Here is a 23,088-nt window from a genome sequence, read left to right on the forward strand (position 1 = left end):
TTCTCGTGGCATGGCGACGCGCGCGCGCACGCTTGCGTGCGCGTCCCTTCTGCGTCACGTGCTGGGAGACGCAGGAAGGCAAGTGGGAGGGGCAAGGCGCGAGAGCGAGCGCGAGAGGGAAAAGGAGGGATGGGGGCGGGGAGGAGGGAACCTTATATCACGTGACAGGGGCGGCGCGGCCCGGGGGTGTCAGTGTGGAGGAGACTGAGGTAAAGTTGGGAGCGCAGCGGCGTTGGCGGCGGCGGCGGCGGCAGCGGCAGCGCGGCGGGGCTGGGTATTGTCCGCGGCCCCTTTAAATCCGCGATCCCCCTTTTATCCTCCTTTCTCTCCTACCCCCGCCGTGTTCCCCTCCCTTGGTAGGGCCCCCACCCACCCCCCGCATCGTGTGTTCCCCCACTGTAAACCCCCCTCCCCCCAAGTCGTGAGAGCCCTGGCTACCCTCCGAGTCGGCCGCCGGAGGTTTTGTTTATGGTTGGGTTCGCGGCCTAGTGGGCCTCACCAGAGCCGGGGCCTCGATTTGGGAGCGTGGCCGGGGCGGGGCTTGGGGCAGCCGGAGGGGGGGGTATGCGGCTAGAGCCTGAGGTGGGGGAGAGCGAGAAAGAGCGCGAGCGAGCGAGCGAGCCCTGGGCCCCGCCTGAGGTACGGCCCTCTCTGCCCCTGCCGGTGCCCGCGGAGAAGACGAGCGGGCCTCCTCCCTTTCCAGCCCGCTGTGGGCCTCTTCCGATCCGGGTCCGGCCTGGTTTGGGGGTGGCGGAGGGGAGGGAGGGAGGGCGATGGGGTGGAGCTGCCCCAAACTCGCTCATGTGGTCCTCCGTGTGGCGTGCGGGGGATCAAATTGTTCCGGGTGGGAGGGGAGGCGATGTGGCGCTGCCGAGCGGGGTGAGCCTTTTCATCCTTAACGCGTGGGCTTGCGTCCCCGCTCCGTTTCCAGCTTCTTTGTCAGCTCTTCTGATTGCCCTTCCTTCCTTCTCGCCGCCCCAGCTCTTGAAATAGATATATATTTTTGCTGCCGTCTTTAGCTTTTTGTGTTGTCCGTAATACTGTATAGTTTGGTGTAAACCGCCCCCCCCCCAACAAAAAAATGATGTTATTTGGGGAGCTGGACATGGAGGCCCCCATCGGGGGCATTACGCCTAAGGGACGTCACTAGAGCACTGGGGTATTCACTGTCCTCATAATGGGACAGTCATTAGAAATTGCTTGAGACCCTTCAGCCTACGGGCGGTCTCTAAATTTGCTTTGCAAACTGATGACTGATGTCACAAACTGGAGGCTGCTCCTTTTCCACCATTCTTGAAATGTAGCCACCTCTGGTGTAGGATGTTGTGGAAAGAAAAACAACACAGTAATGGGTGTTTTTGTTGTTACTGTCGTTTTGCCTTTGACTATCCCCCTTCCCCCACCCCCATCCCCCTCCCACCGCCCATATTGTGCTTTGGTGATATTTGATTTCATGTAGCTTGATAGGAGGTGATGAGGGGTCATTTACCACCGGCATGAGTAGAGAACTGAAACGTTTTGGTCCGGGTATGGGTTGATAAAACTGCTTTGAGATTCTACACCATTGTCTTTAAAGATTAGATTACGCCAGTGATTATTTCCGTTATGAACAGGAAGTATTTCTGGCATGTAAACCAATGATGAAAGGCCTTCAATTGTACTGTTTGCTTTTCATTTTTAAAGCCCCCTCCTTATTAAACATGTCCTAACTGGGAAGTACTATTTTCAGAAATTAGATTCCAGTTCAAGGGAAGGAGATGCAGAGGTCATTACTACAGAGCATCCAGGGGAATTAGTTACTTTGTTAAAAGTAGTAAGCCTTTACTGACACCAGTCCAGCTTCAGGGTTCCTGAACTGTTTCTCAAATTAGATTGTAAGCTCCCTGAGGGCAGCTCCCAAGTCATACTGCTTTTGTATTTTCTCAAGTACTGGACACAGTAGATACTCAATAAATACTTGTTATTTATTTTTTTCTGTAAAATTTCTCTGGCTATTTTTTTAAGTAGCTGGTTTTCAAAAACTGGTCAAGGGCACTCCTGTGTTGAAACCTGTGTTTGTTCCCACACTGGTCCCTTGGTCTCCGATACTTCTCACCTATTTCCCTTAAACTTTTTTATTTTTTAAGAAGGCGTATTTAACAAGATCCCTCACCTTCACTGTGATAACCCTGGGTATGTGTCTGCTTGCTACTGAAAGGCTACTAATTCTGTGACCTCTAGTGATCCATTTCAGATCACTTAACCTGTTGCTCAGTTTTATTATTATCTAGCTGGTAAAATTTCCCTAGTCACACTTTTTAAAACACTTGTAATAGAAAAATAGAAACCAATAAATAGCAAGATCGATCAGGAGGATCCCCCTCACATACCCGCTTTCCTGAATGATTATGTGGCTTCCAATATGACTTAACATATTTACATCAATTGGTACAGTATATAGTTGTCCACATGGCTAACTAGTCATGCAATCCATAGCTGTAGTGTAAATCATGCTCACAAACTGAAATCACATGTGGAGTAGAAAGCAGTCAATAGTTATAAGCTACAGGAATGGCTATCCCAAATTAGAAACTACATCTTAGAGCCAGTTATTAAGCATAACAGTTTCCTTCTAATTTTAATTCTCCCCCCCACCCCACCCCCACACTTTTAGTTGAATCCAAAGGTACTTGCTTAAACAACAGATTGTTGTTGTTGTTTGTTTTTATAAATTAAGTATTGAAACTTGATTATAATGCCAGACTAGGAAACTGTACTACTGTGTAGTAAATAATCTCATACTAAGCTAGAAATATTTATAGGTCTTTGTGTGCACATGTGTATGAGGGGAGAGGTAATGGTTAAAAATTAGTTCCTTACAACTCTTTCTGAGTGATAAAGGATATAGAATTCTTAATTCTTAATGACTGCATCAAAAAACAAAACCCATACAACCTATTACCGAACTTAGTGAAGAATTTATCCATAAGGAAGTCAACTTTTTTTGTGAACCAAGAAACAGGTGAAATTCACTTCCCTAATAGTTAATCCTTGCATATTTCTTTAGGAGCCCACTCTAGTACTACCTCAAATCCAGCAATGTCTTCTGAGCAGTCTAGAATTGCCCTATATAAGGTATTAACCGATAAATAAGTAAACGAGCATAAAAGTATAAACTTGTACGCCTTGGAAGGGAATAAAACAATGCAGAATAACCTTATCTTGAGCACTCCATCAGGTGAATGTTTTCTTTGTTTACTAAGTCATCTTGCCCTGCAATAATGTCTCAAGTTTAAAATGATTTCCCAGAAGCCCTTTCTTCCAAATAAAACTTTGTGCTGCTAGATGATTTGGGTTTGGGATTCTCTGTATATCAAGGTGAGTGGTGGAGAGTAATTGTAATTCTGGTTTCTTGGACTGGATTAGGAGATCAACAGAAGCAGCTGCAAAAGCAATGTGTTGGAATTATCCAAGGAAATGTAGTTCTGGGCACAGTCACTGGGGCTAATACATGCCCTGCTGAAAGCTATTGGAAGCCCCACAGCATGCTGAGAGATAGAAACTTGAGGGAGAAAGAGACTAGACTTGAGTTTGTGCCTTTTTAAGTGATGGAAGTCACATGCAACCCAAGGGTTGTAAGGCAGGTAAGGCTGTGTTTTTATAAGTGAATTGAGTACAGACTAATCATCTTCCTAGAAGATTTGTTTCCAGGCTTTATCTTTCTTTTATGTCAAAGGTACTTGAGATAGTTTTGTCTACCAAGATAGCAAAACTTCATAAAACCATGCGTATAGGGGATGAGGAACCAAACTGTGCTCATAACTAAAAAAAATGCCCATTATTTAACAGATGCTTTATGCATTTCTTATACAAAAATGGATTAACATCCATAATTTCATAAGGAAATTGTCAAACTAAATTTGTCTGAAGAACAGGTGAATCCTCTTGGTTTGTTTCTTTGAAGAACAAAGGGTTTAGTGAAGATGCTGATGAGAGGTGAAAAGTCCTCATGTTGCCTGTATTTAATATCTAAACTTTTTTTTTAATCTTTCAGTATTCTACCTTGTAAATACTGTTATTTGTATATACTGTAAATGATGACGTCGGTGGGCACGAACCGAGCCCGGGGAAACTGGGAACAACCTCAAAACCAAAACCAGACACAGCACAAGCAACGGCCACAGGTAAAGAATACAAGTGTTATGGACCTATGGGTAGCTTTGCTGATTGATTCTGGTTTCTGTCTAGTGCAGCATCATTCTATACTTTGGATTCTTTTTTTTAATATATTTTTATTGATTTTTTACAGAGTGGAAGAGAAAGGGATAGAGAGTTAGAAACATCAATGAGAGAGAACCATCAATCAGCTGCCTCCTGCACATCCCCTACTGGGGATGTGCCCGCAACCAAGGTACATGCCCTTGACCAGAATCGAACCTGGGACCTTTCATTCCGCAGACTGATGCTCTATCCACTAAGCCAAACCAGTTTTGGCTATACTTTGGATTCTTTTTTTTTCTTTTCTTTTTTTTAAATATATTTTATTGATTTTTTTACAGAGAGGAAGGGAGAGAGATAGAGCTAAAAACGTTGATGAGAGAGAAACATAGACCAGCTGCCTCTTGCACACCCCCTACTGGGGATTTGCCCGCAACCGATGTACATGCCCTTGACCGGAATCGAACCCGGGACCTTTCAGTCCGCAGACCGACGCTCTACCACTAAGCCAAACCGGTTTCAGCTGGATTCTTGATTTGGGTTCTTATTTGCAAGCCCTTGCCTCTTTTCTTTCTTTTTTTTTTTTTAAAGTATATTTTAATGATTTCAGAGAGGAAGAGAGAGTGGGAGAGAGATAGAAATATCAATGATGAGAGAGAATCATTGATCAGCTGCTTCCTGCACGCCCCCTACTGGGGATTGTGCCCACATCTGGGCATATGCCCTTGACCTGAATCAAACCTGGGACTTTTCCGTCGGAAAGCCAACGCTCTCTCCACTGAACCAAACTGGCTAGGCAATGGTCGGCAAACTCATTAGTCAACAGAGCCAAATATCAACAGTACAATGATTGAAATTTCTTTTGAGAGCCGAAAACCGACTTCTGCACATGGGCCACGAAGTTTCAATTGCTCTGTACATGCGCGCCAGCACGTGTTATTTTGTGGAAGAGCCACACTAAAGGGGCCAAAGAGCCTCATGTAGCTTTCGAGCCACAGTTTGCCAACCACTGGGGTAGGGCATGTCCTCGCCACTTTTTACTTGGAGCCTTATAACTATTAATGCCATTTTGTGATGTAGCACTCTTTTGTTCTTTATTTTTTTATTTATTTATTTTTTTTAATAAGTTTTTATTTTTCATATTATTACAAATGTTCCTTCCCCCCCACCCCCACCATTGCTCTCCTCCACCAGGTTCCCACCCCACCCTCTGCCCTTTCCCCTCTCCCCATTGTCCTCATCCATAGGTGCACAGTTTATGTTCAGTCTCTTCCCACGCCCCCCTCTCCCCTTTTCCCCAAGAATCGTCAGTTCACTCCCCTTCCATACCTCTGATTCTATTATATTCAACAGTTAATATTGTTCATCAGATTTTTTTAATTTCCTTGGTTTTCAGATTCACTTGTTGATAATTACGTATTTGTTGTTCATAATTTTTATCTTTGTTTACTTTCTCTTCTGAAAGAACCCCCTTCAGCAATTCATATAATTCTGGTTTGGTGGTGATGAACTCCTTTAGCTTTTTTTTATTAGTGAAGCTCTTTATCTGGCCTTCGATTCTGAGTGATAGCTTTGCTGGGTAGCTTATTTTTGGCTGTAGGTTCTTGCTATTCATCACCTTGAATATTTCTTGCCATTCCCTTCTGGCCTGCATGGTTTCTGTTGAGAAGTCAGCTGACAATCGTATAGGTGCTCCTTTATAAGTTACTACCTTCTTTGCTCTTGCTTCTTTTAATATTCTCTCTTTATCTTTTGCTCTTGGAATTTTAATAATGATGTGTCTCGGTGTGGTCCTCTTTGGATTCCTTTTGTTTGGAGTTCTGTGCGCTTCCTGGACTTGTAAGTCAAATTCTTTCACCAGGTGGGGGAAGTTTTCTGTCACTATTTCTTTCAGTATGTTTTCGATATCTTGCTCTCTCTCATCTTCTGGAACCCCCATAATTCTGATGTTGGTTCGCTTGAAGTTGTCCCAGAGGTTTCTTACATTATCTTCAATTTTCTGGATTCTCTTGCCTTCTAGCTTCTGTGGAGGAGTGTCTTCTGGCTCTTTATGTTCCAAATCTTTGACTTGATTCTTGCGATCTTCCCTTCTGTTTTTAGGACTCTGTAGAATATTTTTTATTTCAGACAATGTATTCTTTATTTCTTGTTGATCCCTTATCATTTCTTGTTGACTCCTTATTAATTCTAGTTGATCTCTTTTCATATCCTCATAGGCCTTATCCATCTTTTCTAGGAAATTCTTGAAAAACCTTATAAGCGTAGATTTGAACTCTATATCCAGACGCTTTTTGTCCTCCATTTCTTTTGTTTGTGATCTATTTTGTTGTCGCATTTCGCAGTTACAGATGGGGCGAGGTTTCAGGGTGGAGCCTGCAGCTTTGGCTTCCGTCAGCCCCGCCCTATGCGGGTCCTTCAGTGCTCGCTGCCGGCGCCTCTGAGAGAAAGGTGCCCTCGATTTTCGCCTGCTGCCAAACAGTCTATGCTCTCCCACAATGAGCCCGGTATTGGGGTTCAGTTCAGTTGGAAGTGGAGTTGGAGGTGGCGTTCACAGCAGTCTGGAGCCCCAGTCTCCTTCCCGTCAGGGCAATCCCGCGGCACAGCTGACCGTCCCTTCTCTGGGGGCAGTGTCCGCGCCTCCGGGACCTCCTTTCTCCGCTTCCCCGGGTTCCGACTTACAGCCCAGCTCCCTATGGCTGAGCCTGAGTCCCCGGGGTCTGGCCCAGAACGGGGGTTCAGAGCAGTCAGGGGCCCAGCACAGTCGGAGTTTTATCTCCTTTCCGCTAGGGAACGCCCGCCAGGCACTCGGCCTCTCTCCTCTCCGGCTCCGTCCTCTCCGCGCGCGCCGCGTGTCTCTGTACCTTAGGCTTTTACAGCTCCTCCGTGCTTCCTTCTGGTTTTCTCCTTGCTTCTTGTTGTAGGATTTCCAGTCAGTCGACTTTCCTGTAGTTCTGGGTAATGTCCGTTTTATATTTTAGTTGTATTTTATTAAAATTGTTGTGTGCGGCTGCGGCTAGTAGCCTACCCGAGCAGCCATCTTGGATTCTCCTCTCTTTTGTTCTTTAATACTGAACCATGAGGCTTGGAAAGAATGGCTCTTGTGCTTAGTATCTCTAAGGAGGCAAAACATGTTTTAGCAATAGATTTCTTATATTTTAGATCTTCCACCTTGCCATCTTTCTAGCTCACCTTTATCTTGCCACTTTTTGTCTTTCTTTTGTTCTTTTTCCTAACAAATCTGTTACCTTCCTCTCTGGTCTCACTGAGACCTAATCTGCTATTTCCTTTTCCATGAGGAGTTAATATCTTTGCTATTTTCCCTCAAAATTAACAAATGAGACACCCTAGAGCAGGGGTCTTCAAACTACGGCCCGCCAGGTTTTTTGGGCAGTGAGCGCAGCCGAGGTGTTACAGTAGGAATTAGTAGTTCATATAGTCCGGCCCTCCAGCTCTTTGAGGGACCGTGATCTGGCCCCCACTTTAAAAAGTTTGAGGACCCCTGCCCTAGAGTATTGTACCCTTCCTGGGTACTAAAGGTTATGGGTTTTTGTTTTTAAAGTTTGATTTAGGTATGATCTGTTTTCTATAATCAGTTTGGTGTTGGTTGGATTGTAATGTGAAAATTAATTTCACATTTGGTTCTGGTCAGATAAATTGAATATGTAAGACTAGAACTTTCCTCTTTTTTTTTTTTTTTTTTTTTTTACTTTTCCTGTGAATTTCTAGCAGAATTTTAGCACTTAAGTGAGTTAGTGTCTCAATTGGGACAATAAGATTTGTATTATCTTGTAAACATACCGGATACTGAGAAGATACGCTGAGTCTACCTTTAGGCTAGCCCTTATGTCAACCCTAAGAATAGGAAGGTGGCATCGGTTATTGCAGAAATAGGGAAAGGGTTTGTTTACACATGACTTCGCAAATACATTAATGTGAATTAAGGTGCAAATGTTTCAAAGTGGTGCTGTGACCCCAATATGGAAGCCTCTTTAATGGTGAACATTGGTGAAAAAGCTTCCTGCTTTTTTTAGGTATTGTAGTGTTTTTTATCATTGTGCTGACTTAAGCATCTCAAATGCTGTTAGTGTTTTATTGTTGTTGTTTTAGAGGGAACAAGAAACATACATGTAAGAGAGAAACATCTATCTGCTTCCTCCTGCGGGAATCGAACCCGCCACCTTTTGATGCACGGGATGATGCTCCAACCATCAAAGTCATACTGGCCAGGACTGTTAGGATTTTATTATTTGGTCATTTGTAACAAGAAGGAAATTGGGGTGGGAGGTACAGTGGATATTGACTACATGGGTCCTTCTTATTTCTCTAAGCCAGGGTGGGGAACATCTGCCCCTCGGGCTACAAGGCCCTCGAAATCATTCAGTCTGTGCTTGCCAGGGCATTAGGGGTGAGTAATTAAATGTATGACCAAATATAGCAGGTTAATTTTTAAGTTGATAATTTTTATGGCCTGCAAACAATGTTATAAATATCCAAATGGCCATTGGATGAAAAAAGGTCCCCCACCCCTGCTCTAAACTGTTGTCTATCAATCATGCCTTTTTTCTTTTTTTTATCTCAATTAGGCCACTGCGGAACAAATTCGACTTGCACAGATGATTTCAGACCATAATGATGCTGACTTTGAGGAAAAGGTCAAACAAGTGAGTGGATTGCTAATTTGCTGTAAACTATGGGGGGGAATCTGGATTAATGCATAAGATGCCTATCAGGGTACTTTGTGTTATAGGTATTAAAAGAGTTATGACCTGAAATATGATAGGTTAAGCCAGTAAATAAGTGTTTTTATTGTCTGATTTACTGACCCTTTCGGACAGATACCTTGTTCAGAGGTTTTATCTTAATTTTAACCTTTTGTTTAATGACTGACTTTGTTGATGCCCTTTTATAACAACTTTGAGCAATTGTGGCATCTAGGAAGTGTGGAAGTTCATGTGTTTCTGGGTTTGATTCTCTATTAGATGTTTTATTGTTTGATTGCTTTTTTGCTTTTGGGATTAGAACACCAAAATTTGTTCTTTTAAGGTTGGTTTTTTCAGACTCTGCTAGTGTGTTCTCTTTTTTTGTTGTTGTTTTGGTGGGGAGAACAAACTTGATCATGATCACTGCTGATCTTTCTCTTTCAGTTGATTGATATCACAGGCAAGAACCAGGATGAATGTGTCATTGCTTTGCATGACTGCAATGGAGATGTCAACAGAGCCATCAATGTACTGCTGGAAGGAAACCCTGATACGGTATAGTGCTAATACAGTGTTATAGAAAGTGGGATGCTAGTAGTAGTCTAAAAATAGCAAATGGGATAACTCAATTAAAACAGAGTACCTTATTCTTCAAATAGAACTTGGAACTACCCAGAAGATTGTTTGCTGCAGGTTGCAAATACTTAAAATTAATGTACAATAAACAGGGGAAAACATAAAATCAGGTTCTTCTAATTGGCCTGGAATAAATTTTTCATTCTAGGCTAGTGACTGTTTTCAGGGCTGGATTAGAATGAATTTGAGATGCTGTTTCATAGCTTTAGCTGCTAATCATGGAAGACTTTGCTCACTTGTTTTACTGTCACTGAACAAAGTCACAAACTACTGGATTCTGACTTTGGCACATTCCCATCAATATCAGCTTTGCGTTTTCCTATACCTTTTCTTATTTCTGTTGAGGTTGCAGATAACAAACTTCTACAGCCTCTTAACTATCCCTAGAGATGATATGGGAATATTTTACAGGATCTCTTGTTCTAGAATTTAGAATTGCTTTTACCTCTTCCTCTAGTTCCCACTCAGTGAGAATCCTGTGTTTTTGTGCTTGTCTTATAAGACCCTTAACAACAGAGATTCTGCCTTACTAATTTGGGATGTTTCTGCAGTGCTTTAAAAAAAAAAAAAAATTTACTGATTTTTTTTTTACAGAGAGGAAGGGACAGGGATAGACAGTTAACAAATATTGATAAAAGAGAAACATCCATCAGCTGCCTCCTGCACACCTTCTACTTGGCATGTGCCTGCAACCAAGGTACATGCCCTTGCCTGGAATCAAACCCGGGACCTTTCAGTCCGCAGGCCGACGCTCTATCCACTGAGCCAAACCGGTCCCGGCTTAATATGTATATTTTTAAATATTACTTTTGTAAACTATTTATTGTAGATTTTAGTATATGTAGATATGTTTTTACCATAATTTTAAATTGATGGTTTTTGAACTTGAGAACTTCTAAAATTTTGGTAAAATGTACTTAAAATTTACTGTTTTAATGATTTTAAAGTGTATAATTCAGGCATTAAGTACATTGACGAAGTTGTTTAACCATTACTATTTTCAGGAGTTTTTCATTTCTCAAACTGAATTAAAAATGGATTTTCTGTATTAATTAAATAGTAACTCCTCATTTCTCCCTCCCATCAACTCCTGGTAACCTATTTTCTGTTTCTATTTCTGAATTTGCCTATTCTAGTGGCATCATATAATATACTTGTTCTTTTGTTGTTATTTTATTATTTCACCTAGCATAATGTTTCCAAGGTTTATTTTGTGTCTCGTATCAGAATTCCATTTTTTTTAAGGCTTGATAATCCAGTATATGTATATGCCACGGTTTTGTTTGTCCAGTTGTCCAATGATGGATATTTGGGATTATTTGGAAATAATTTGTAAATATTATAATATTTTATTTCCTAAATATTTTATCATGCTTCCCTTAAAGAAAGATGATCTTTTTTTTCTTTTTTTCTTTTTGTTAATCCTCACCCAAGGGTATTTTTCCATTGATTTTAGAATGAGTGAAAGGAGAGAGAGAAAAATATCAATGTGAGAGAGGCATTGATTGGTCGCCTCTTGCACACATTCCAGGTACGTGCACTTGACCTGGAATTGAACCCATAATCCTTTTGGTGCACAGGCTGACGCTCTATCCACTGAACTACACCGGCCAGGGTGAAGGATGATCTTTTATACCAGCAATCGCCAACCTTTTGGACCTCACAGACGTCGGTGGTCCACGAAGAACCACCAGTTGGCAACTGCTGTTTTATATGACCACAGTATTATTGTCAACCCTGAGAAAATTAATACTACTAAGTTTATATTATACCTGGTTCATATTTTTTCTCTTTTTTTTTTCCACCCTCACCCAAGGATATGTTTATTGATTTTAGAAAGAGGAGTCGGGGGTGGGAGAGAGAGAAACATTGCTTCTTGTATGCAACTGGACTGTGGATTAAACCCACAACCTTTTGATGTACGGGATAACGCTCCAACCAACAGAGCCACCTGGCCAGGGCCTGGTTCATATTCTTGAAAGCTATTCAATATTAGATAGCTGTTGCTGATAACCAGGGTTATTGTTATTTGAGTTAAATGGTAACTAGAATAGTAAAGATTGGTAATTTGGGTTCTTGTCCTGGAACTTTATTTTACATATATTTTCTGAAAAAATATGTGTAAATCAAGATAAGTGTATGTTTAAAACTTTAAATTTATAAAATTCATTTTCTTAATGAATGAGTATTTTATAAGACTGTTTAGGTTATTTTCCTTACCACAAATTTTCCTTTTGTAATAAATTATAGAATATTCTGTTTTGGGGAAAGCCGAATTGGACTATATCAGTGTAGGAAGTATAGGGGAGAACACAGTGCATAAAACCTGGAATGGAAGGCTTCCTATAGTCAGCATGTCTTGGGGCCAGGGTGGTGCCTTCCTGGCTGCTGCTTGGTCTTTTAAGTAAAGGAAGTTGGGATGTTGTGTGGGGAAGTAGGTACAGTTGTTGTTTTCCTCCTAAATTCTGGGTTGCTTGGTTAAAGCATATGCCCAAGAGTTAAAAGCTGCTTACTCATTCTGAATTCAAAGTTAACTTTTAGAAACTTTCAGTTTTCTTTGACATGCATGAGATTTAAAAAAAATTAGGAATCACTGAATCCATAGGAAATTAGTTTTTCAGCTAAAGAGACACACTCGAAAGCTAGGAACCAAAAATGAAGTCCTTCGACTAATATGCAAAGTGACTAAACTGGATAAGGATCTTGGTGATCCTTTTGGAAGTGATCTCTGTAATCTGTAAGCACCTCCCCAATAAAAGAACTTCAGTTGTGCAGCATTAGGTGTAGAGTTTGTTTTAAGGTTCTTTCTGTACCCTCCATTTAAATAGAAGTAAATTAGTTAGAGGTATCTTAGACTTGGATGCTGAGAGGAGAATGGTTAACAGTTGTCCCAGCTTTTTCCTTTTTTAAAATACATTTTTATTGATGTCAGAGTGAGGAAGGGAGAGGGAGAGAGAATGATTGATTGGATGCCTCCCACAAACCCTGCATGGAGGATTTTGCCTGCAACGTGGGCATGTGCCCTGACTGGGAATCTAACTGTAACCTCCGGTTCTTAGATAGATGCTCAGCCACTGAGACACAGCAGCTGGGCTGTCCCAGCTTTTATCTCTGATTTTCCTGGTTGTAATCCTTGTTGATTAGCTATGAATGCTCTGCCCTTCTTTAGCATTCCTGGGAGATGGTCGGGAAGAAGAAAGGAGTCTCAGGACAGAAGGATGGTGGCCAAACGGAATCCAACGAGGAAGGCAAAGAAAATCGAGACCGGGACAGAGACTATAGTCGGCGACGTGGTGGGCCATCAAGACGGGGAAGAGGTGCCAGCCGTGGACGAGAGTGTATGCATGGTGCTTTAACAAAACCAACTGGGGGTCGGTAATGTCCAGATTTCAGGGTTGTCAACGCCCTGCTAGGCTGGACCTAGTAACCATTATATTACCTTTTAAAATATTTTCTTGCCATTATCTCTTGTGAGACCCTGGTATCTTTTTTTTTTTTCTTTCTTTCTTTTTTTTTTTTTTTTCTTTTTATAATTTTTTTTTTATTGATGCAGAGAGGAAGGGAAAAGAAGAGAGAGATAGAAACATCAATGATGAGAGAGAATCATTGATCAGCTGCCTCTTGCATGCCCCCCACGGGAGATGGAGCCCACAACCCAGGCACGTGCCCCTGGCGGGAATTGAACCTGGGACCCTTCAGTCCGCAGACCGGCACTCTATCCACTGAGTCAAGCTGGCCAGGGGCTGGCATCTCTTAACATTAGTCTTTCTAGCAGCAACCACCAGTTTGGCATTAAGTTATCCTGTAACTATTTGTAAAGTTTGACTTATAGTTCTCTGTTTTGGTTCTTCACCATTCCCCTAGTAACCATCATGTTCCATCCAACTCATTTTTTCTCTCCTTTTGGTCTTCTACCAGTGTATATAAATACCATTTATATATTTATTTGCATAAAACTTATGTATATTCTATTGATTCTGTTCTGACCATCTGTGTTTTGTTTCTCCCAGTTCGGGGTCAGGAAAATGGATTAGATGGCACCAAGAGTGGAGGGCCTTCTGGAAGAGGCACAGAGAGAGGCAGAAGAGGTCGTGGACGAGGCAGAGGTGATCATTATAGTGTGGGGAGGTCTGGACATTGGGGGACTTTGTAGGACTCTGCATTATTTCAAAACAAATTCTCAAAGAGTCTAGTTACCTTCATAGTTAAAGTGTCATGCAAATTTTGGAGGTTGCTAAGTGGGAAATGAGAAGATGGATGTCATTTCCTCTAGTCTTATTGTTGATATTGTATTTGTTTGAGACCCAGCAGTATGATCAGCAAAGGAACAGTCTGTCAATGATTATCCTATTGCTTTATATGAACTGATCCACTACAGTGAAAAAAAGCACATCTGATAATATTGACCACTTAATATTCTAAGCTGCCTCAGTTGGCAAGTTAGTTTAGTTTAATTTCTACAGCGTTTCTGTCTTTGTCGCTTTCCTTAGGTGGTTCTGGTAGGCGTGGAGGAAGGTTTTCTGCTCAAGGAATGGGGTAAGTTTCCTTGATCCAATGTCACAGTCTTTAGGGTGGCTAATATCCTGATGTCCTGAGGATAATAACACAACCTTAACCAAAATGTAATAAAAAAGATGTCTAGACTATTTAATCAGAAAGGTGTGTACTTAGAACTTACTTTTTCCCCCCCTTTAAATCACATTTTTATTGATTTCAGAGAGAGAGGGAGAGAGAAAAAGAGAAACATCCATGATGAGAATCATCGATTGGCTGCCTCCTGCACGCCCCCTTCTTGGGATCAAGCCCACAACCGGGACATGTGCCCCTGACCAGAATTGAACCAGGGATCCTTTAGTTCATAGGCCAGCACTCTATTCATCGAGCCAAATCAGCCAGGGCAGGGCTTATTTTTTAAGAAAAAGCACTTACAACCTAGATCATTATCTCTGTTTCACAGCTTCATTTGAAGGTATATACCTAATATCTTTCCACAATCTTCATGTGAATTTTATTATAATTACTGGAGGCCCAGTGCATGAAAATTCATGCACTGAATGGGGGGAGTCCCTCAGCCCGACCAGCCCCTCTCACAGTCCAGGAGCCCTCAGGGGCAGGAGCTAACCGGCAGTCAGGGGAAGGTAACGCCCCCAACACACCTCTGCTGTTGCCACTGGTTACCTGAGCCTTGGGCGGCCCTGGGCAGCCGGGCAGCCACCATTCCAGGCTTGCCTGTGCCTTGGGCCAGCTCTGGGCGGCTGAGGAGACTGGGGAACTCCGGAGGCAGCCACATGGAGCACCCAGACATGCCTGAGTCAGGCCTGGCCGCGCTGCCCTGGTGGGGCTGAGGGAATTGGGTACCGCCATCTTGTGGCTGTGGGCACCACCATATTTGTGAGGGTGTGATGGTCAATTTTCCTCTTTATCGATAAGGATAGGATAGGTGTCCTAACCCAAAATGGGTAGTAGATATAAATTGAGATTATGCCATGAAATTTTAGGTAGGCTGATAGGTGAGGAAAAAGTAACAGCATAGATTATAGAAAGGGGCTGTGATTGATTTGTAGGGACACTGAACATTCTAATTACCCTTCTCTTTGAGTTAAGTTTTTCTTGGTACTCGTAGTTGTTGGAGACTCTTTTAAGCTTTTTTGTTGTTGTTCACCCACCCCACCCCCCAGAACCTTTAACCCAGCTGATTATGCAGAACCAGCCAATACTGATGATAACTATGGCAATAATAGCGGCAGTACGTGGAACAACACTGGCCACTTCGAGCCAGATGATGGGACGAGTGAGTGACTGTTTATTATTCGTTTCTTACCTCTGGGAACCTAAGGAAATAATTGTTTTGAGGTTATAATCATGTAAAGTGGAGGAATAGTTTTTGGGTGCAGAGATAGGGGGAGAAAGGGAGAAAATCACAATCAAATTATTGTGGGTTCTTTTTACTTTGTGTCTGTATGCACATTATACAAATTATTTCACCTGATCTTCATCATTATTTTATGAAACAGACATTTGTCATCACCTTCCAGATGACGGAACTTAGATTGAAAGAGGAGTGAAGAAATTTGCTAGTATTTGAACTTAGAATTATTTGATTCTACAAGCCCATGCTCTTTCCATTATGCCATATAGGTGCCATTAGCTCCAATTGTTGTTTCCTAGTATTTTTGTTAGAATAGCTAGCATTGCCTTGTGAAAAGATATCAATCAAGCCAATACTTGTAGAGATGAAGAGGTTCCAGAATCAAAACCCACGGTCAGTTTGTTTTCTCATACTGATGTAGGAGTATCTTTTTTTCCCTTTCATTTTTGAGAAATCTCATATCTGGGCACAAAGGAAATATTGAGACTTTTTTAAAAATACATTTTTATTGATTTCTTGGAGGAAGAAAGAGGGAGAGAGAAATAGAAACATGAATGATGAGAGAGAATCATTGATTGCCTGCCTCCTGCATGCCTCCCCACTGGGGAACGAGTCTGCAACCCTGGGCATGTGCCCTTGACTGGAATCGAACCTGGGACCCTTTAGTCCACAGGTCGAGCCAAACTGGCCAGGGCTCTTGAGACTTTTTTGCTCTCTTTGTTGGACAGTCTTCTGGGTGTGGTAGAATATTATAGGATTTTAATAAGATTGCTTTTTTGTTAGCTCACTTTGGTGCTTCTATCTTGGTAGGGTGTATATATTGTATTTAAGGATATATTAGGCTTATGGGATACACCAAGATATATTTGGGAGTATGACACTTTTACTGCTTTAAATAAGCACAGCCTCGGCTCCAGAGTACTTGTGACATCAGCTCCTTCTGTTTCCTCTTCTAAAGGAGGAATGCATTAATAGTAAAGAAATTGGCTTTTTTTTTTTTTTTTTTTTTTTTTTTTTTTTTTTACTTATCCTTTAAACTTGCCGTGGGCCCCCCCCTTTCCCCCCCCCCCCAATTTTTTGAATTCTATAGAAAAAAACACATCTATTTGTTCCATTTATGGATTTATTGGTTGGTTCTTGTATATGCCCTGATGGGGGATTGAACCCCCAACCTTGGAGTATTGAGATGATGTATATAACCAACTGAATTACCCGACCAAGGCTCTATGCCTTGCTCCTGTTTATTTAAATACATTTTTATTGATTTCAGAAAGTAAGGGAAAGGGAAAGAAATAGAAACATCAATGATGAGAATCATTGATCAGGTACTGCCTGCATGCCCCACACTGGGGATCGAGCCCACAACCCAGGCATTTGCCCTGCCTGGGAATTGAACTGTGACCTCCTGAATCATAGGTCACTGCTCAACCACTGAGCCACGCTGACTGGGCAGCATTGGCCCTTTTTAAATATCAGTTATCTTTATCTTTGTAGGATCTTTGGCACAGCTTCTCATCTACTGTCCATAGATGTTACATACACTTCAGGTCCTGAATGGTACTTGCTTTTAGTTTTATCAAGTTGTCTTATAAGTTCATTTGGAATACAACTTTCTAATTGGTGGAGACTAATGTTGAGTTATTGGCAGGATAGACATCTTTGTGAATTCCCTTGACCATTTGGCTATGAAATGTCCTTTTCTCTTTTAACTTTCTGCTCTTCATTCATCTCTTAATGGCTTTGTAGAGGCAGTGGTAGCAGTCTGAATAACAAAAGTTACTATTTTTGAGCTTTAAATTGTTCTTGAGTAATTGGCATTTTATCACTGGCAGAAAAGATTATATAAGTTAAGGGATTTATTTTCAGTTGTGGATGGAAAATCAGGCATGGAGTCCCAGTCCTGTATTGTTAACTTTCACTGTTTTCAACAAAGTTCTGGTTGGAAAACTGGAGAAGGTTGAAGAAGTTTATGTTTATTTGTATTGAGTGGGGAAATAGCAGATTTGAGAGGGTAGGATCCAAAATCTGTGGTTTGTGTTGGAATAAAAAATTATGTGATGCTGCTGTCATGTTAGTGTAAAAGTATTGGGTGTAGCTTCATGCATTCTCATTGTTAATTTCATTACAAACTCACCTTCATGCATGATCTCTTTTTGTGTTTTTATGGTAGCAAACTCAAATTCCTTTTTCAACTTAAAAAGAAATTTAAACTTACCCTTAAAATATCCACAGGTACACTGGGAATTGTGTTTTTGGGGCAAATGTTCTCATTTACAAGCAAAATTTCACTGGTTGTTTTTTCTTTTTTGTTTCAGGACTTGATTTCATTGGGGTTGAGGGGTCAAATTATCCCCGAAAATTTGAGACTGCTCCTGGTATGATACATCCAGGCGCCTAACTGCCCCGGATATTTTTATAGATTTTTATGAACTGAAATATCTGTGGATATGTCATTTTTCTGTCTTCCGCTTTTTCTCTTTCTGCCTTTTTCTGCTTGTTTTTTGCTTCTTAAAAATTTGGTTCATTTAATGACTAACATTTACATCAACTGATGGGATGGAAACCCTAATCTGTTATTCAGAGCATTTTCATTCTTTCTGTTCCTTAATGCTTCTTCAATATAGGCCTCTTCCTCAGTCATTTTCATACATCCCTTATAAGAAAATATCCATGAGGAATCTACATTCTTTTCTTTCCCAGATGTAGTTGCCGGAGTGCAAAAAACAAAATGCTTGCATTGAGAGATTATCTCTCAATAGTAGATAATTTCTCAGGTCACTTCCAACTCTAGGATTGTGTGTATGCATTAAACCAGATCTTGGAGGAGGTGGGGAGGCTCATTTAACCATGTGGGATGGGTGTCAATGGGCAGGAAGAGGGGTATCACCAGAGAGGGAAAGGAAAATGTGGTTTATAATTTGTTCTTAACTGAGATTGGACTATAGTTTGATTCGGAGAACACTGTCATTAGTAAATGGTTTGGAACTCCCCTGGTGCAATTTTAACTATTGTCTTAGGACAGGCATTGAACATATTTTTCTTTAGGAAATAGGATTTTTCATGATTAAAGAATTTCAGATGGGTTTATAGCTGCTATAATATTACTTCAGTGACAGTGAAATATCTGAATGCCAGACTTTAATTTTTCTAAGAAGCTTTCTCCATTTAGAGATAAACCTTTAAATTCTTTAATATATACTATTGTTCTAGAAAAGAAAATAAAGAGTGTTCTTGTCCCTTCTACAAATAGGTTTTTATTTCTTACTGTAGCCCTTTGGTCAAAGGGAAGAATACTGGTTCTCATTGAAACTTTTACCCATGTTCCTTAAGAAAGGGCAGTTCCCCTTAGTGAATGTATTGATGGCTGTGGATCTCTCCTGTATAAACTGAATCCCAGCTGTCATTACCACCCCGAGGAGTGTGCACACCTCCATTGTCTGTGCCATGAACTCGGCAGGTCAGATTTTCTGTATGATTAGGATTAGAAGAATAACTATCACACATACTTGATTTTATATATATTTATTTTTTAATTAATTTCAGAGAGGGAGAGAAACATCAATGATGAGGGGGAACCATTGATTAGCTGCCTCCTGCATGCCCTCCACTGGGGATTGAGCCCTCAATTTGAGCATGTGCCCCAACCAGGAATTAAACCTGGGACCTTTCAGTCCATAAGCCTACACTCAGTCCACTGAGCCAAACCAGCTAGGGCTCACATACCTGATTTTTAAGTTTCGTCCAGTATCTTCTGAAAAGAGCAGATCCATAGAGATTCCCTATAGTTAAGTCAATAAGATTTATAAACATTTCCTAAGTATACTTTATTATTTTATTTTTTATTATGCTTTTATTGATTTCAGAGAAGGAAGGAGAGAGAGAGAGGGAGACACATCAATAATGAGAGAGAATCATTGATCGGCTACCTCCTGCAGGCTCCACACTGGGGGTCAAGCCTGCACCCCAGGCATGTGCCCTGACAGGGAATCAAAGCGTGACTTCTTGGTTGGTTCGTAGGTTGATGCTCAGCCACTGAATCACACTGGCTGGGCTAAGTATGCATTTCTAAATCCAGTTCCAATAGCAGACAGTTGTCAGTGGTCTCAGTACTGATCTTCAGATTGTCTGCAGTATTATCTTATACCAGACAAGTAGGTGGAGTTATGTTCTGGTTTAAGTGGCTGCTGCCATTTCACTGAATTGACTGCAAAATCAGACGTTTGTGTTTCTTGAGATTGCCTGGAGCGTTGCGTTCGTTGGTGTCTTGCTCTCTCGCATTTTCTTGCTCTTGTCCTTTGCTGTATAGCCATGTAACAAAAACTGAAAGTAGCTGTGAAATCATAATCTTATTAAAACCCTGGTGTTCTGAGGTAATGCTTTTCTAAATAGTCCTTTCCTCCCCTTGAAGCCCAAGAATCCTTTCTGATTACTAAATTCTGGTTACACTTTTGGCTGCCAAAAATGTACGTTAGTGTTTTTCTGCACATGCTGTGGGTTGACACTTAAAAATCACTGTTTTTCCTTTATTCTTAGGTGCATGGAGGACTGCAACAGAAGAGTGGGGAACTGAAGATTGGAATGAAGATGTAGGTATTTCTAGGTCATTTTTCTTTAGTGCCTTCTATCCCTAAGTGGTGTTTAGGGATAGAAAATGGGTATGTTTCTACCCCTCAAAATTAATCCTTAAGATTCTGACCCAAAACTTTTACATCCAAAATAGTGTTCTGAGCCAGAACATTTCACATATGTTATATGAAGGAGACTGGGCATGAACAGGACTCTGTGGAACCAGACTATGGAAAGGGCAAGTGCACTTGTGTAAGTCCAAATATCTGATTGTTGGATTTATCTCAGGAAGAGATGGTGGTTGGGTAGAGCATTGGAAATGGAGTTAGGCAGGTAGTGCATTAACACCTGCTGGTGGCACAGGACTATACTTGGAACAATTTGCTATTTAGTTCACATTTGAGCATTGGTGTATGGTACTAAATTGGCTTGGAGGTGGGTACAAAGGGAGAGTTAAAGTGCCAAGTCCTTACGTCTGATATCTGTTTGGCTCTGGAACCCTTTTAAGTTACTTGAAGCCCAACTTTATAAGTGTAATTGAAAACTATATGTAGAATTGGTTATCTTGCAGCTTTACAACTTGGAAATCTTATAGATGGGTGGCATAAGGTAGCACATAAGCAAGCTCTATGAATTCGCTGGAGTAGTACCTCAGTAAAGGAATTTTGCTGATTCCTGTCACCTCTAGCTTTTGCTGTGAATTACAGTTATCAGTGATCATGAATGAATTTCCATTTTAACATTTTTAAATGTACTTACATTCATGTTCAGGCAAGACAACTTTTGTGTTAAGAAGAAATGATATGTCAAACTGTTTCGGTGGCTAGGCCGGTGGTTTTAACATTTCAGGTGCGTCGGCATCAGAGTGATTATTTTCTATTGTAGCTGAGCTAGAGTGCATTGTGAATGAATATTTTCTAAAATTTGGCTTGTCTGCTTAAGCAACTTTCATCAGAGAATGATATATTTGGAGAAGTGGATTCCCTGTTTTTAGAGGAGAGATTTTAATCAAAAGGTCAAAACAAAACAAACTTTTGAATAGTATGAAGAATTATTCCCAATAATTGCTTACCTGATTTTAGTGTCATAGTGGAGAGGGTAGGTTTAATCAAGTCAGTATTAAGACAATAATTACATATGGTTAAAATTATCCCTGAAAAGACCTTAACTCACCAGCACTTGGGCCCTTACTACTCAAAAGCCAAGAATTAACTTTTTAAAAAATTTCTGTCTTCATCTAGGCTGTCATTTTCCTTTCTTGGAGAGGAGCAGTAGCAGATAAATTAATGGTTTAGGTAGAGGTGAAAGTGGGGAACTGTAATGGAAAAATATATAGGTGTTTTTTTCTGTCTAGCAAGTATATCCACCTTCCTCTAAGTTTAGTGTGCATATTATGTGACTCTACTGTATATTTTTGGGTTTCTTGATTCTCTTCTCTTGATAAAATCATTGAGCGTGGATAGAAGGGGCTTCAAAGTCGATCCATTCAGGATTCTTCAGAGTAGTTCCCCCTTCAAACGGTTTTCCATTTTTCTTGAAATTAATTCCCCTTACTTATGCCAGGATTCTGACTATAACCTACCTAACACCAGGAGTGACTAATTTCTCTGTTTTCCAGCTTTCTGAGACCAAGATCTTCACTGCCTCTAACGTGTCTTCAGTGCCTCTGCCTGCAGAGAATGTGACAATCACTGCTGGTCAGAGGCAAGTGTGGTAAAATTCAGTATCTTTTCCCAAAGGGATCTGCTGAGATAGCTGTAAGGAACACTGGATCTTTACAGGGTGTTGGTAAATGATAACCAAATCACATTAGATTCTCTTTAGTTGATTGATAGATTTGTAAGTTGATAGTTTACTGAATGGAAGTCTGTATATTACAATTTTAACCCTTTGCACTCCGCTGTCCCCTCTCAGGGGGGACATTGCAGTTTATTAGTGATTACGGGGAATTGAGTTAATTCAATGCACGTTTCCGCCGCAAAGTAGCGTCGAGTAGCTGGTAGCCAATGTCCAGAATGGTTCGGAGTGCAAAGGGTTAAAATTGATTCTTCCTCCAAAATGGCCATTTAATCACATAGGTAAGCATCACAGGCATTGATTAAAACATAGCATGATAGCCCACCTCTTTTCAAAAGACCACTCTATTACTCAGGAAATTTTAAGAGCTTTGCCAAGAACTAGGGCCAAAGCACAAACATATATTTTATTATGCCATAGATAACTTTTGAAATTTTATAAAAGTTGGGGAGATTTCCCCAATTTTTCTTGTTCCAAAGCCACTTGAAGATGTGGGCATTTAGGTATCTAGTTTTACATGTTAAATATTGGTAATGGCAGGTATTCTATATTTTAAAGTCATGGGTAAAAATTAATAAATTTTGTTTTGGCCGGTGTGGCTTGGTTGAGCATCATCCCATGTACCAAAAAGTTGCCGGTTCAATTCCTGGCTAGGTCACATACTCGGGATGGGAGTCCCATCCCCAGTCGGGTGTGTGCATGAGTCAGCCAATTAATGTTTCTTGCTCTTCCTCTCTCCCTCTCTCTCTAAATATTAACTTTAAAAAAAAATTAGTAAATTTTGGCTCAGTTATCGAGCTGCTGTATTAAAACATTTATATTTCATTAAATTAACTTCACTAAAAATATATATATTTAAATATTATTGCCGAAACCGGTTTGGCTCAGTGGTAGAACGTTGGTCTGCGGACTGATAGGTCCCAGGTTCGATTCCGGTCAAGGGCATGTACCTTGGTTGCGGGCACATCCCCAGTAGGGGGCGTGCAAGAGGCAGCTGATCGAGGATTCTCTCTCATCGATGTTTCTAATTCTGTATCCCTCTCTTCCTCTCTGTGAAAAATCAATAAAATATATTTTATAAATAAATAAATAAATATTATTATGCTTGGCAATATTAGAACATAGCTAGATAGTATAGTGGCTCTTGTATATCAGTTGCTTTTTTTTTTTTTTTTAAATATATATTTTATTGATTTTATACAGAGAGGAAGGGAGAGAGATAGAGAGTGAGAAACATCGATGAGAGAGAGTCATCGATCAGCTGCCTCTTGCACACCCCCTACTGGGGATATGCCTGCAACCAAGGTACATGCCATTGACCGG

The 23,088-nt window shown here is 40.9% G+C and overlaps 1 protein-coding gene across 19 annotated transcripts in view; it reads left to right on the forward strand.

Moving 5' to 3' along the window:
* The window catches only part of UBAP2L (ubiquitin associated protein 2 like), a 47,648-nt gene that overhangs the window by 570 nt on the left and 23,990 nt on the right, over positions 1-23,088 (forward strand). For 3 of the 19 annotated variants that reach the window (XM_084866713.1, XM_084866726.1, XM_084866717.1), the window contains exons 1-11: positions 161-274; positions 4,034-4,163; positions 8,781-8,858; positions 9,342-9,452; positions 12,703-12,871; positions 13,544-13,639; positions 14,024-14,069; positions 15,212-15,324; positions 17,718-17,777; positions 19,936-19,988; positions 21,587-21,672. In XM_084866713.1, the coding sequence (XP_084722839.1) occupies positions 4,074-4,163; positions 8,781-8,858; positions 9,342-9,452; positions 12,703-12,871; positions 13,544-13,639; positions 14,024-14,069; positions 15,212-15,324; positions 17,718-17,777; positions 19,936-19,988; positions 21,587-21,672 (902 nt within the window). In that variant the 5' untranslated portion in view covers positions 161-274; positions 4,034-4,073. Of the gene's footprint in view, positions 1-90; positions 275-616; positions 640-2,836; positions 3,624-4,033; positions 4,164-8,780; positions 8,859-9,341; positions 9,453-12,702; positions 12,872-13,543; positions 13,640-14,023; positions 14,070-15,211; positions 15,325-17,717; positions 17,778-19,935; positions 19,989-21,586; positions 21,673-23,088 lie in introns of those variants that run through there. The other 16 variants (XM_084866714.1, XM_084866727.1, XM_084866728.1 and 13 more) reach the window with 12 other exon arrangements.

The sequence above is a fragment of the Pipistrellus hanaki genome (genome assembly GCF_964339955.1).
Source record: "Pipistrellus hanaki genome assembly, chromosome: 18".
In the NCBI taxonomy this organism is placed as follows: Eukaryota; Metazoa; Chordata; class Mammalia; order Chiroptera; family Vespertilionidae; genus Pipistrellus; species Pipistrellus hanaki.